Raw genomic sequence first — 13873 nt, 5'->3', positions numbered from 1 at the left:
AATGAACAATGGGCGTATAAAGGTGGAAACAAAATCAGTCATTGGTGATAAACTGCCCTGTTCTTCCTGACCTTCCAACTTTGATATTTCCACACATACTGCTATTTCTTTTTCGGACTTGTGTCACGTTCAATTAATTTAGTTTATTCATATTTTCACTGTGCCAATCACACACAAAAAAACAGTCTAAGCAAAAGTAACACAAACAAGGCACATTAACAACATTTTAGCACTTAGCTGATAGAAAAATACAAGGATGCTGTACAAAGGACTAAAATTAAAAACTCTACCAAAAACAGCTACTCAGTCCATTATAAATTAAAAAAATTAAAAAGAAATAAACGGAATTTTGATATTATGCATACCAGTTTACAATTATATTGATTATGTTTGTATAACCATTTATTGGGTTATATTGGTGTTGTTTCTAAACATCAAAATGATGGTCATCCAAATCTTAATGAAAAACAGCACAACTTAAAGTTAAATAACAAAATCTTAACGCACACTGTATGAGGATTTTTGTTTTTTAACTTTACACTGTTTTATCCCAATGTCTAGGAGATGAAGGGCTACCAAGGAGTAGGCGGCCAGCTGAGCGTGGAAATGAACGCGGTCCCAGGAATCGACCTGATGAAAGTCCTGAATGAAATGAGGGCACAGTATGAAAAAATGGCAGAGAAGAACAGGATGGAAGCTGAAAGCCAGTTCAATGAGGCGGTAAAAACACATTGGCCAATGCACGAAAACAGAGATAATCTACACCTTTAGGCTTCCACCTACATTTGATTGAATTTATGCAGTTTTGGCGATTCTCAAGTAGTACATATTGGAAGCTGCGACAATTTACGTTTAATAGGCATAATCAGTTAGACTTTAGTAATGGTATACAGATAAATGCCTTACAAAAGTCAATGTACATATGATTGATTGTTTTTGATTTTCTCCCAGGAAATTAATTTTCCCCCATTGAAAGCAATCTTACCCTAAACACCCTTGAGCTTTGCAGGTGTTATCAACCCATTCCCACTCTGCATCGGTGTTTGCCCCAATCCCTCCTGAGAGGAGCTACTCTTTGACTAAATCCAAGCTCAGATTGTGTGTTGGAAAAGCTGTGAATATCCACAAATTTGTGTGTTTACGGGTCCTCACCAAGCTTCCATGGCTAGTGTCATATCAAGTGTGAGTAAATCAATGTATGGCTATTTTGTAAATTGCAGTTGTGAACTGGCGTGCGTGAATGAAGCCTTAGTACTATTAAGTTGAACTTAGGTGCCCAAATGTTGCTGTTAATCAGTTTCTATATATTTTCATCAATATATTAATGACATGTGAGATCGTTTGACACACTCCCTTATCTTTCTCTTCTTTCTCCCCAGTGTAAGAGCCTGAAGCAGGAACTCCAGGTTGGGGCAGAGCAGGTACAGTCCAGCAAGAGCGAGATCAGTGACCTGAAGCGCAGCCTCCAGTCCCTGGAGATAGAGCTGCAGGCGGCCATCGCCATGGTAGGTGAGAAGTGGCTTTAGATATCTCAGGCCACTGAATGTTTCAGAGCCTTTTTAAATTCTAGCAGAAAGGACAGTCGCAAAACTATTGCAAATACATTCTTATTCTTGGAAAATATTCAATTTCATGGCTTTTCCAACCTATATTCAGATTTTCCAGCAGAGACTTCTGAATTTTAAAATTCTGCTGACGTAACTGGGCAAAATTCATAATCTTGCAATTTGATGAAAATCCAAAGTTGTTCATTCCTTTTCAGGTAAATGTCTGGGGAGGACAATTGTTCTGTAAAAAGGCAATTTTCTGATTTCTTTTAGCTATTAACTGAAAAAGAGTTAAGGATGTTTCACTTATGTTGCTCGAGATCAGTACTTCAGTTTTGTCGGAGTAGAGTTGGAGGCAGTTGTCTCTCATCCATTTGACTATGTTGGTCATGGTGTTGCACAAGTTGTTTTTTGTGTTGGATAGGTCTTCTGTGAGTAAGAGGGTCAGTTTTTAGTGTCGTCTATGGGCTGTGCAGCGCTTGTTACCTTTTTAGTTGCAACTGGGATAAACACTTCTATTGTACAGCAAAAATGCAGATTTCAGAGCATTTTATTCTGAAACCTGTGTAGCAGGCCTTAGCTACTTCATGTGTGAAATACCAGATGTCCAGAGCAACAGGTAATAGGAGAAATATGGATAAAAAGATGGTTGTTCTTAAACCCTATTACAACAATTAGAATGCTACTAAAAGGAATGCCCCAAACCTTCTAACTGTATTAGCACATCTGCATAAAACAGCAACTTGTCTGGGGGATTGATTGATTGAATTGTAGACTTACACAGTACACGGTTACCCACATGGGTATCCTGGCGCTAATATCTTCAAAGAAGCAGCATGGGGAAGGAAATTAAATGTTGAAGAAGTAGATTTTTAAGTGCTTTCTGGACTCTAATTGAGGATTTGTACAACGCGCATCAATGGGATAGAGAATTCCAATCTGAAGCCTTCAGATAGTCAAACAAGTGGCCATCCAATCTGACTTTCCTGAAGTGAGGAGTGGATAGTAAAAAGGCAGAGGAAAAGTAAAGCGAGCAGGAAGGCTTATATTTTTGGAAAATAGCCTGTATCTGGAGATGGGTGAGTCATAGGGTCAAGGGTGAAATGATTGGAATAATGAACATTACCATTGAGTAATCAGAGCACAACGTTTTCATTCCTACATCCAGTTCTTACATCATTGAGAATACAAGCGGCATCAATTCGATATCCCAGATCTAAACAATGTGCATGCCCTGACTCCAGCAGGCTGTCGATTGATCTAACTAATTTCAAACACAACAGCTTGCACCTCAGCGGAGAGCACTCAAATACTGATGTTTAAGGTCCTCCTGGTCCCCCTGGGCCAAAGCCGTTTCTTCACAAGTCTGAAAGACATTATCACAACTCTACTGTCTTACCCTAGATACACAACATCTGTGGTTTCAAATTCCCTGCACAACTCTTTCTTCTTTTCTATCTCTCTCTGTCATTATTTTCCTATTTACCTTAGTTTTTCTTTTAATCTGTTTCACTTGGATCTCATGAATTGTTCCAACCATCAGAGCATAGGTCTTCCTTGCTGTATCAAAGGTAGTTGTACACCTAAAATTCCCTAGTTCCCTCACTTTTGAACTACTGGTATTTGGACCTTTGATTTGGAGTGGAACCACCTAATGGAGTCACAAGTAATGTAGTGCTCTATTACAATGGGTTTAAGCTATAAACCTCCATTGCCATCTCTTTCAAATGAAGCCAGCGGCCGTGAGCTCCTGGGTATTGGCTCTGGTCAGATCGCCCATGGCACACACACACGTGTATGCACACATGAAGGCTGAGAGAGGAAGAATGATGTCTGACTCAGCCTGCCATATGGGTCCCAACTGTGGCAGATGCATCCTAGACTAAATTGATATAATTTGATTGTGGGCTAAAAGTAACTGTGCCATTCCTGTTTGGTAAGGTGTATATTGTCTCATGTTTTCACTTTATGTATGAACAGTGTTTAAAACCGTAACACTGGATTTGAACATGGTACAAGGATCAGAAACAATTACCATTTCCTAGACCCATAATTTATATCTAAGGTGAGATTTTCACTAGGTGAATTACTTAATATAGTTCATGATAGATTATATTTCTTTGACACAACCAATAATACAATTCACCCCTTATGGTTCAGTGAGTCAATGACTGTGTTGCACCACCTGGCAGATCAAAGACCCGGTGAATAGAAGGCCAATCATAGAGGAATTAGGAATCTTCTGCACAAAGAAGGAGATTAAGTTGACATTTTCAGAGCCACCACCAACAATTACCTGATAATTAAGAGGAGGGAATCTCCCAGCCCTGACAATGGAGAAACTCACACATTTGTCTCTACTGCTACTTTGAGGCAAGGGGCAGTCCTGGTGGGTGTTGACCAAGTCAGAAAATAATGTGCTATGATTTTGGAGAGGGCTATCATGTTGTAGTTTTCACAGAATACATGGTAAATGTAGTACCAAGGATCCCTAGAAGGCATTGCAGGAGCAGCACCAGGAAGGTGGGTTGATACATTTGGTGATAGAATGAAGTGGCACTAGAGTGAGTAGGTGACTCACAACCCACATAAATCTGCACTTCTCTTCATAAGCACCTACACAGTCAGTTACAGCTGACAGGAAGCCTGGAAAGGACACAGGATGTGCAAGCAACACTGTAATAACTTTTAGGGGCCTTGGGGGTGCACTTAGGGACTTTATGGACTTTCCGCAGAGTTGGTGGCACCAGCTCCCTGACTTTCTCCCAGGCACAGTAGAGAGTTTGGGGATCAATCAGGGGATCCTGTGGACTTCTGTGGTGCATTAGCCCACAACCACTGTGCAAAGGGCACACGATTTGGGTGGGTGGTGAGTTCAGGCAGAGAGTGTGGACTTCCATGGGCACCTGCTGGGTACAACTGAAGAAGACTCCAGGTCAGAATCACCACAGCTGGGCAAGTGGGCTATACTCCTAGTTGCTACTGTAAGGAAGACATAATGCAATGTTGTAAGGATGGTGAAGAAAATCCTCATCTAATTATGTGAGCCAGGATGCCCATAGCTGCTGGTTCAATACGCTGGGACCTGCTCCAATGAGCAGAGTGCCAAAACCCACATTGAAACAGTCAGTGGAGACAAACATATGGCTAATTGTCTATCTTACTCAAATATGGCTTAGAATACTCCTATGCTTTTCTAACCTTTGATTCTTCATACTTTTAAAATGTTGCTTTTTCATTCTTTTTTCTGTTATTCCTTGTTTTTCCTTATTCTACCTTGCAATGTAGCCTCCTTTGCTCTTCAAGGCTATTCATGACCATCCTTCCCGCTTCTTGCTCTTCCGTTCCAGCCCTTTTCTCCCTTACCTGCCAGTTCTTCCACACCACTACTTGTTCTTTTTTGTCATTCCCGGCAGAAACGATCCCTTGAAGATACATTGTTAGAAACAGAAGGTCGCTACTGCCAGCAGCTCTCCCAGCTGCAAGCCAGGATCAGTGCAGTGGAAGAGCAGCTTACGGCCATCAGGAGTGAGATAGCCAATCAGAGTCTGGACTATGAAAAGCTCCTGGATGTCAAGACATTACTGGAGATGGAGATCGAGACCTATCGACAGCTCCTGGATGGCGATGGAGGGTAAGCCTACAGTCTGTTTATCATTGTGATGTCTTCTGACCTAGATGAACATTCTTGGTTTGAGAATGGAAACAGGATTACTTGAAATAGCTAGTGAGCTAGTGACTGCAGTACTTGAGAAAACCATCAATGTCATCATCTGTTTTTTTGTTTCAGAATATCACTGAATTCACCGGAGAGTTCAGGTGGCGGATCACAGTCTGGATCCCAAAAAAGCAGAGGTAAATCCTGCTGAAAATAGTTTTAAGCTGATCCAGCCTTGTCTTTCATCTTCCAATGAGGTTCCTGTCTTTTCTATAACTGGGTTAAGTAAGAGTAATGCTCACTAAGCAGTCAAAATCTTTGCTTCCTAGAAGACCATGCGTCAAAGCACAATCAAAAGAAGCATACTTCGTTTCTAAACGATGTAGTCATAACTAAGATGTGGCGCAAACAGCGCTACAGGAAGCCTGTTCTCTGGGAAGTATCTTTTAAAAGGAATTTTGGCCTTGTAGATAGGAACATCTAAAAACCATATATTATTTCCCCCAAACTGGTGCTTTGCTACATAGCTTCTGTTTCATCTTGCTTGTGTCTACAAGTCCAGAAGAGCTCCTACTTTGACAGCCATGCTAGAGGAGGTCCATATGATGAACATTGATCTGCATGTTAATCTGTAGGAAATTTGGGGATTTACCTTCTGGTCAGTGCCATTGAATGGCCGATGCTAAGGAGAGTTAGTCCAGGGCATACCATTCTCCACAAACCTTTCTCTCACTCGCTGGTGGACTGTTGTTTGTTCTAGGGGCAAGTGTAATGGGGCAATGTGAACAAGGAGCATTGGGACGGGTAATGGATTTCAAATGGGTGAACTAGAGATAATGATCTAGCAAGAAACTGAATACTGATCAATGGCTATAAATTTTACTTCATTTGTTGATATAAATATTGACATGCTATATAACATATCTGAATGACAGGGTTTTCGAGGTCTACGATTTATGTAATGAACATCTCTTTCGTTAAATCAATCAAATTTCATAAACAGTAAATTTCAGTTCGTATCAGTGGTTAATTTGAACCGATGGTTTCCGGTACTCGGCACTGGCACTTAATTGTCAACACCAGCGCTGTTGACAGTCTGCCACTTGGTGCAGTCTGGGTAATTTAGAGATGACAGCAACAGCAGGTAGTTATGAACTCAAGATACATTAAAATGATTATTACCTGCAGCCCAAGCCAGTCTTATAGCTTTGGAGGCCTAAAATAGTCACACTTGTGGAAGTGACGGTTAGTAGTTGTGTTCTTACAATCATTGGCAGCATGGCTGGGGCAATGTATGGTGCAAGCTGCAGTGGCCTCCTGACGAGAGCCCTGGCACTTATTCTAAAAATTAAGCACTGGGTCATATACCCTTTATGATGTTCATGATCTAACCCATAGAACTCAAAACCTCTGTCCTGCAGCTGTGAGCTTAAATACTTGCAAAGATGTTAGGCACTATGGGCTGCATGCATCAAGCTTTTTTCCGGAAGTAAAAGGGCTGCTTCGCAGAATCGGCCTGTTTGCAACTGGAAAAAGCCCCTTTCCAATGCATTTACCTGTTCTGCATTTGCAATACAGGTAATCGCAATTTATTGCGATTACCTAAATTGCGAATGCTTTTAGGGAATCGCACCTATTTGAGATGCATCAAGTCTTTCCTAAATGCCACTTTGCATTTAGGAAACGCTAATTACCATCAACTTCAAGTTGATGGTAGTTTGCAAATTCTTTGAAAACTGCACAAGAGTGCATTTTTCAAAGTGACATGTGGCGCACACATATGCCCTTAGAGCATGTGTGTGCGCCACATGTGCACACTTACCATTTGAGGGGATGAATCAGGGGGAGCTTAGGCCCCCTGGCACCTTTGCAATTTGCGATTACTAATTTGGTAATTGCAATTTGCGATTGCATTCCCATTAAAACCTATGGGCGTATAATTTGCGAATCGCTATTAGGTAATGTGTAGGAATCACAATTTATTTAGCGATTCCTTAATGCATAAGGAATTGCGATTCCTAAATAGTGATTCCTTAAAAATCGCTATTTAGGAATCGCAATACCTTATGTTGATGCATGTCCCCAAAATCTTATTCGGAGGTCTAATAGTCCTCCAACGAGCCCCTAAAGTCGTATTTTTCAGTTTACTATTGAGGCTGCATTTCATGGTTTGTTGTATTTCTCCCCGCTTTGCTACTTCCTACTTAAATCGACTAAGCGGGTGAGATTATGGGAATGGGAACAGGAATTTGTCAAAGTATATTACGTCCGTAGCTGAAGGACATATTTGTCATCCGTCTACTATTGTTTACACTCACAGCCACAGGCTCGCGGCACAGGTGTTCAAACCAGTGATATAACGTGTATTTGAAAAACAAACAATAACCCAAGTCTTTGGTCTCTTGGCGCTTCAATAACAGATGTTTATTTGTATCCTACTCAGTGGCACTCATTTTTATCAACCTTTGAAGGATAAAATGTTGAGCAGATCGAGATTCAAACCTGGGATCATGAGGTCAAACACAGATCCCTGGAGTAGACACATCAGTCCACAGAGTCCCCGACTTGGTGCTTATTGCACCCCATCCGCTTACAGCAGTGCAATAACCATTTGCCTATAGGGTGCCTATAGGGCCTATGTATAGAAAGACCCGCAGGTGGGGATTGCGGGTTACATGATACGCTTGTAAATAGGACATGTTGTCTGGACAACATCAGCGGCATGATTTAAAATGGCCAACTTGACATTTGCAGAAGTAGCTCAGCTGACCTGTAGTGACAATTTGCAAGGTCACAATTTTGTGCACCCTGGTTCTGGTGTACAGAGTAAAGGTGTTTAAATTGGCAACGTTTTTTTCCATCTTCGCAAAAAGGTGTATGGAAAAATATGCAATATTTCAAAGTTTGCCCGAATGGGCACAAGAGAATAAGATCATACCCACTGAGCAGGGGTGGTTCCAGGAGGGTCATTCTACGGTAGATCATTGCTTTGCTCTTTGGGCTATTATTCGAAAATCTTCAAAACTTAACAAGAGGTTTTGTTTTTGCTTGATTGATTTCCGTATGGCTTTGATACAGTAGATGGGGGTCTGCGTTGGGAAACTCTCCACTCTTGGAAGATACCACCTACTACTTGTATGATCCAGTCATTACATACTGATAACTAGGCCAGGTGGAACTTGACAAGTCTGCGAGGTTAGCCCAGAAGATTCCACTTCAGAATGGCCTGCATCAGGGGTGTGTCTTGGCTCTGTTGCTTTTCAGTCTATCATTGTCGGAGATACCAGCAGCTATAAAATGATCAAAATCATTCTTTCCAAACATTGGTGGGTGGCATATACCATGCCTGTTGTGTGCAGATGATTCAATTCCGTTAGGCTATGCACCCCTTGCTTTGCAAAGAAAATTGGACCCCCTCGATGTATACAGTAAACAGAACTCCTTTAAAATTAGCCTAGAGAAAACAAAGGTAATGGTTTTGGGGGGACAAAGTAGATCATTTTAAATAGGCTTTGAATTCACTAGCCGTGGAAGTGGTGGAATCCTCCTATAGGTTCTTGGGGTAGACTTTTTTATGGGATTTAAAGTGCCAAGGTCTCATGGGTAGCGCCAAGCCCAGATCCATGTTACCAACTGGATGCCTGGTTAAGTTTAACCAGAGGAATGGGGACTTGGCACTCACTCATCTCATGAAAGCCTAGTAAGGGAAAATAGGCCCCCGGGTGTTGTACGGGCAGAGAGAGATTCCTGCACTTGACCCCTCCTGTAACTGGGATACACTGGGGGGAGTTGTCTGTAGGAGGCTATTGTTGCTTCTACCAGGAACCATGATACAGAGTATAAGGAGGGAATTGCATTTGGCTCCTTGGCAGCTAGCTGCAAGTCAATTCCTGCATTTTGATCTTTCCTAATAAGTTATATTTAGATAACAAAACTTTACAGATTTCCAAATAATGCTGGGAAGAAATTCTTGCTAGTGAAAGGAAGTGGGATGTTCGGCTTAAGATAGGAGACCTTAAAAGAGTGCATTGCTTATGAGGCACAATTGGAATACGGAATCCCTTTCTAAGCAAACTAGTTCTAAAAGGATAATCAGAAAAAAGATGTTGTACATTGGATTTGGCCTACTTGACGGAAAAACCTTCTATAAGCTTCACAAAGAAGTCTCTTGGCCAGGAAGTTGATTTGCCCTTTTGGGCTTATATACCTGATCCTAGGTAATGCAATGAAAATCTTAAAAGTGAGACTGGGGTGTAACCCAACTTTCTCAAGTGTGTCATTTTCTCATGGATTGTGTTTTCTATAGGTTTATAAGCTTGCCCGCATCAAGTTTTAAGATCCCTATTTTTAAAATATCAAACATATTTGAGGTCCGATGCAATGGGTTCCTGTCTGAAATGTGCTTTAGGCATGTTGCAGTAGCAATTGCATGATTCATGCTTTCTTTCAGGCAGTGTTTTAAAAAAGGTTTAGAATAAGTTTTGTTTTTAATTTGTGTATACTTGTGGTTTTAGAATGTTTTAGTATGTAACTGTTTTTATTTTATTTAAATGTTTATGGACAATTGTCCCAATAAACTTATTGTAAATCTGATCTCAAAACTTTTGCAACGATTTTCCTTTTGCCACATTCATATGGAAATGGCGACTTTTGAGAAAATATAAATCACATATATCCTTATTTATCTCTAACAAGCCCGCATAAGATATACTTAGCAGAAAACAGTTCTGTGATCCATGATGAATCAAAAAACGGATGCAAACTTTTATTCCCAACTTTTAAACTACATTTAAAAAAAAAATGGTTTAGTAATTGATAAGTATGAAATGTATGAAATGTGTATAAATGTGGCTTATTGTAAGTTTATATTAAGTGAACAACATTTTTTTCCACTTAACTTCACTTCATCCTTGAATTTAGGACAAATAGCCATCATATAATGAACCAAAATAAAAGCATAAAGTGCACACAGACAGACTCCTGTGTGCAGGGATAAGTCATAAATCTTTCAAAGAGAACTGAAGACAGTGGGCTGCTGCCCACGCCCGGTTTCGTGTTGCAAGTACTTATGCCAGTTCCTGCCAAAGAACAGGACCTCACCTCACAGCCCCCTACCATGCCACACAGTGCAGCAGCTAATAATAATAATTCTTATTTGTAAAGCGCGAACATTTCACCCCTTAAGGTTTCAAGGCGCCGGGGCTGTCAGAGAGATCTAGTGCGCAATTGCCAAGAGTCACATGATGCTGAGCTGTTGTCGGCGATTAAACCGTGAGCCCTGGTGCTCCAGACTCAGCCGCTCTGGCTGCTGCGCCACACCTCTTCTTCCCTGAAGTGAGCTCTGTCTGATCGTTTCTGAGAGACATCTGGCAGTTTAGCTTTGTAGTCACAAAGTGGCCCCGACAAATCTGTCTTTTCAACATTTGGCGTTTGCCCCTCCTGACCCGAAGCAGATACTCTCTGCAGATAGCTTCTCTTGGCTCGACACGCCCCCCCTCTAGACCCGCCTGTCTCCGTGCCAGCCTGCAGACGAAAGGGGTTGGTTCAAAATGATCGCCACATCAGCAGAGCGATCAGCTGTCAGACTCAGGGTCCGATTCACGAAGGCACTTACGTGTAGTAAAGTTATGAGTGCCAAGTCTTGGCACTTGTGCTGGAATCTGCACTTAGAGCAGAATCTGTGCCGGGCACACAGCAGAGAGTGCGGTAAAGTGCCTTCTGAATCCGGCCCTCAGTTTAGACGAGGAGGGCAGGCCACAGATGGCTGTGCAGTGCAGAAAGCACTTTGATACCAGTGCAGGGTAAGGAACTCAGGCAACATGTCTAGACTCACTTCAGTAACAATAGCTGCCAAGTGCCTCTACTGTGTTTGACACCTTCACCCAGGCCTGTACAAAGGTTTTTAACTAGTGCCACTTGGTGTTGGGGCACTTTAAACTAAAATTCCTAATGGAAAAACGAAACGACAAGTCCCAGAATGCAATGACTGGACTGGAAAGTCAGAACTGGCAAAAGGTGGCACAAATAATAACCCCTGACAGCAACACATGGTTAATTCAACATAGTTTGTGACTCATTCAGACAACAAATGTAGTGCCAGATTATTTAGCTATTATGAATGGTATGCATTCCATGCTGTCTTCACTAATCCCAAAGTAATGCGGGGTCTACAGGCCCTTGAGAAAAGACACTTGTTGTTCTGGGCAGGCGATGGTGGTAGGCGCCCTTCACGGAAATGTTACCCATTGGGGGACTCCCGAAGAGCCCGCACTGCAGTTCATGTGTGTTCCCAGTATCATTCCTGCTGCTGTTAATGCCAGTCCGCAGTTTAGGAACAGTGATTAGGCAGGAGGGACACAACCTGCTAACACTGGATGGAACTGCACTGCTTGCGTCACTGAATAAAATGTCACTCAAAGCGTCACACATGAGACTGAAATGTCACACATAACCCACTCCAAAGGGAGAAATGTCACACATAACCCACTTCAAAGGGAGAAACGTCACACATAACCCACTCCAAAGGGAGAAACGTCACACATGAGCAGACTGGACCCTTGACAGACCTGTGCATGGTGAAGGATAAGGCGAGGGCCCACCCACGGTCATATATAGTCTTCATACTAGGGTAATTGTATCCCCAAACGTAAGGCCTTAAGACCACCAATGGGTTGTAAGATGCCATAGCAAATTCTATAAAGAGACACGAACATAACCGTTTCCTCATCTCGTGCAATCTACTTTTCTTTCAGGGCCACGCAAAACACGGAAGATCCACACAATAGTTCAGGAGGTGGTCGATGGGAAGGTGGTCTCGGAAAACGTGAAGCAGGTAGAAGAGCTGATGTAAATGACGTCACCACGTCATGGCGGCGAAGGACATAAACAGACTCTTACGACAGGCGTCAGTCTGGCGAGAAGGGGAGGAGTCTGTCTCTGTTCAACAGAAATGATGACCTTTGGCTCCCAGGCGTCGGTGTAACCAATTTATCTTAAAGGCTGGGCACTGTCTGTTTGCACTTCCTGCTCTTCAATTTCTAATAAACTTTATTTCTGCTTGCAAACATGACATGTTTTTTTTGAGTCCTCGTAAGAAATGCCAACCCTTTTGAGATAGTTATATTTTTATTATTTTACTGAAACGTGTTCAAAGTGGATATTGAACATATTATAATAGAATAATATGAAAGGCAAGTACTGGCCATCTCTTTAAACTCTAAGAGGTGTCAGCCTTAGGATATGAAGGTTTTGACTGCACACGGTGTTGCTGTTCAGTGTAACTTACTGTATCACCAGTTCCGGGTTACTAAATAGTCAAAGTAGGCACCGGCCTATGGGCCCCACTCCTTTTAGGAGCCACGCGACAAACGGATAAAAATAATATTGATTTGATCTTCAAAAAAAATTACAATCAAGCTTTCTTAAATTGTTTGCAAAAGATAGGAAAAAATGAATGAACTCAAAGAAACGAAATCTTTGCATTAAAGACTCCACCGAATACAACGCCTTGCAAAAGGGAGACTTCCAAGATATCCTAAAAGATTTAAAGTTTTGCTTGGTTATTACATTTTATAAAAATTACTTTTTGTTTAATAACATTAATACTTGTTAATGTTTCGTTTTGTGTAATAAAATTGGTTTATTAAAATTGTTAGTTGGTAAAATGAAAAACATATTAGAAGATAATTTGCGAGGGGGATCTGCAATTTCAACTGCCTTGGGGACTCCACAGGGTTTACTGCAGCACTGTGCATCACTGCATGATATGCAGAGACCCCCCAGGTGTTTCTGTTGCTCGTACCTCACTACCTCGCTACATGGGATACAGAGAAACACAAGAAGTTTCTGTTCCTCTCTCACTGCATGAAAAAGCAAGCTTCTCCAGGTATCTGGTCTGTGCATCACTGCATGATATGCAGAGAACCCCCAGGTGTTTCTGTTGCTCGTACCTCACTACCTCGCTCCATGGGATACAGAGAAACACGAGAAGTTTCTGTTCCTCTCTCACTGCATGAAAAAGCAAGCTTCTCCAGGTATCTGGTCTGTGCATCACTGCATGATATGCAGAGAACCCCCAGGTGTTTCTGAGGCTTGTACCTCACTACCTCGCTACATGGGATACAGAGAAACACGAGAAGTTTCTGTTCCTCTCTCACTGCATGAAAAAGCAAGCTTCTCCAGGTATCTGGTCTGTGCATCACTGCATGATATGCAGAGAACCCCCAGGTGTTTCTGTTGCTCGTACTTCGCTACCTCGCTACTTGGGATACAGAGAAACACGAGAAGTTTCTGTTCCTGTCTCACTGCATGAAAAAGCAAGCTTCTCCAGGTATCTGGTCTGTGCATCACTGCATGATATGCAGAGACCTCCCAGGTGTTTCTGATGCTCGTACCTCACTATCTCGCTACATGGGATACAGAGAAACATGAGAAGTTTCTGTTCCTCTCTCACTGCATGAAAAAGCAAGCTTCTCCAGGTATCTGGTCTGTGCATCACTGCATGATATGCAGAGAACCCCCAGGTGTTTCTGATGCTCGTACCTCGCTACATGGGATACAGAGAAACACAAGAGGTTTCTGTTCCTCTCTCACTGCATGAAAAAGCAAGCTTCTCCAGGTATCTGGTCTGTGCATCACTGCATGATATGCAGAGAACCCCCAGGTGTTT

General features: G+C 42.0%; 1 protein-coding gene across 1 annotated transcript in view; it reads left to right on the top strand.

Annotated features, from left to right (window-relative positions):
• Positions 1 to 12182, top strand: part of LOC146802301 (keratin, type I cytoskeletal 12-like) — a 34492-nt gene extending 22310 nt beyond the window's left edge. The window contains exons 4-8 of the mRNA XM_085621876.1: positions 562 to 720; positions 1380 to 1505; positions 4964 to 5181; positions 5338 to 5402; positions 11958 to 12182. Coding sequence (XP_085478002.1) covers positions 562 to 720; positions 1380 to 1505; positions 4964 to 5181; positions 5338 to 5402; positions 11958 to 12055 — 666 coding nt within the window. The 3' untranslated portion in view covers positions 12056 to 12182. The remainder of the gene's footprint in view (positions 1 to 561; positions 721 to 1379; positions 1506 to 4963; positions 5182 to 5337; positions 5403 to 11957) is intronic.
• Positions 12183 to 13873: the final 1691 nt, after the last annotated feature.

The sequence above is a fragment of the Triturus cristatus genome, chromosome 8 (assembly GCF_964204655.1).
Source record: "Triturus cristatus chromosome 8, aTriCri1.1, whole genome shotgun sequence".
Lineage (NCBI taxonomy): Eukaryota > Metazoa > Chordata > Amphibia > Caudata > Salamandridae > Triturus > Triturus cristatus.
The sequence above is the reverse complement of the archived record's forward strand: the minus strand, read 5'-3'. Positions and strand labels throughout refer to the sequence as shown.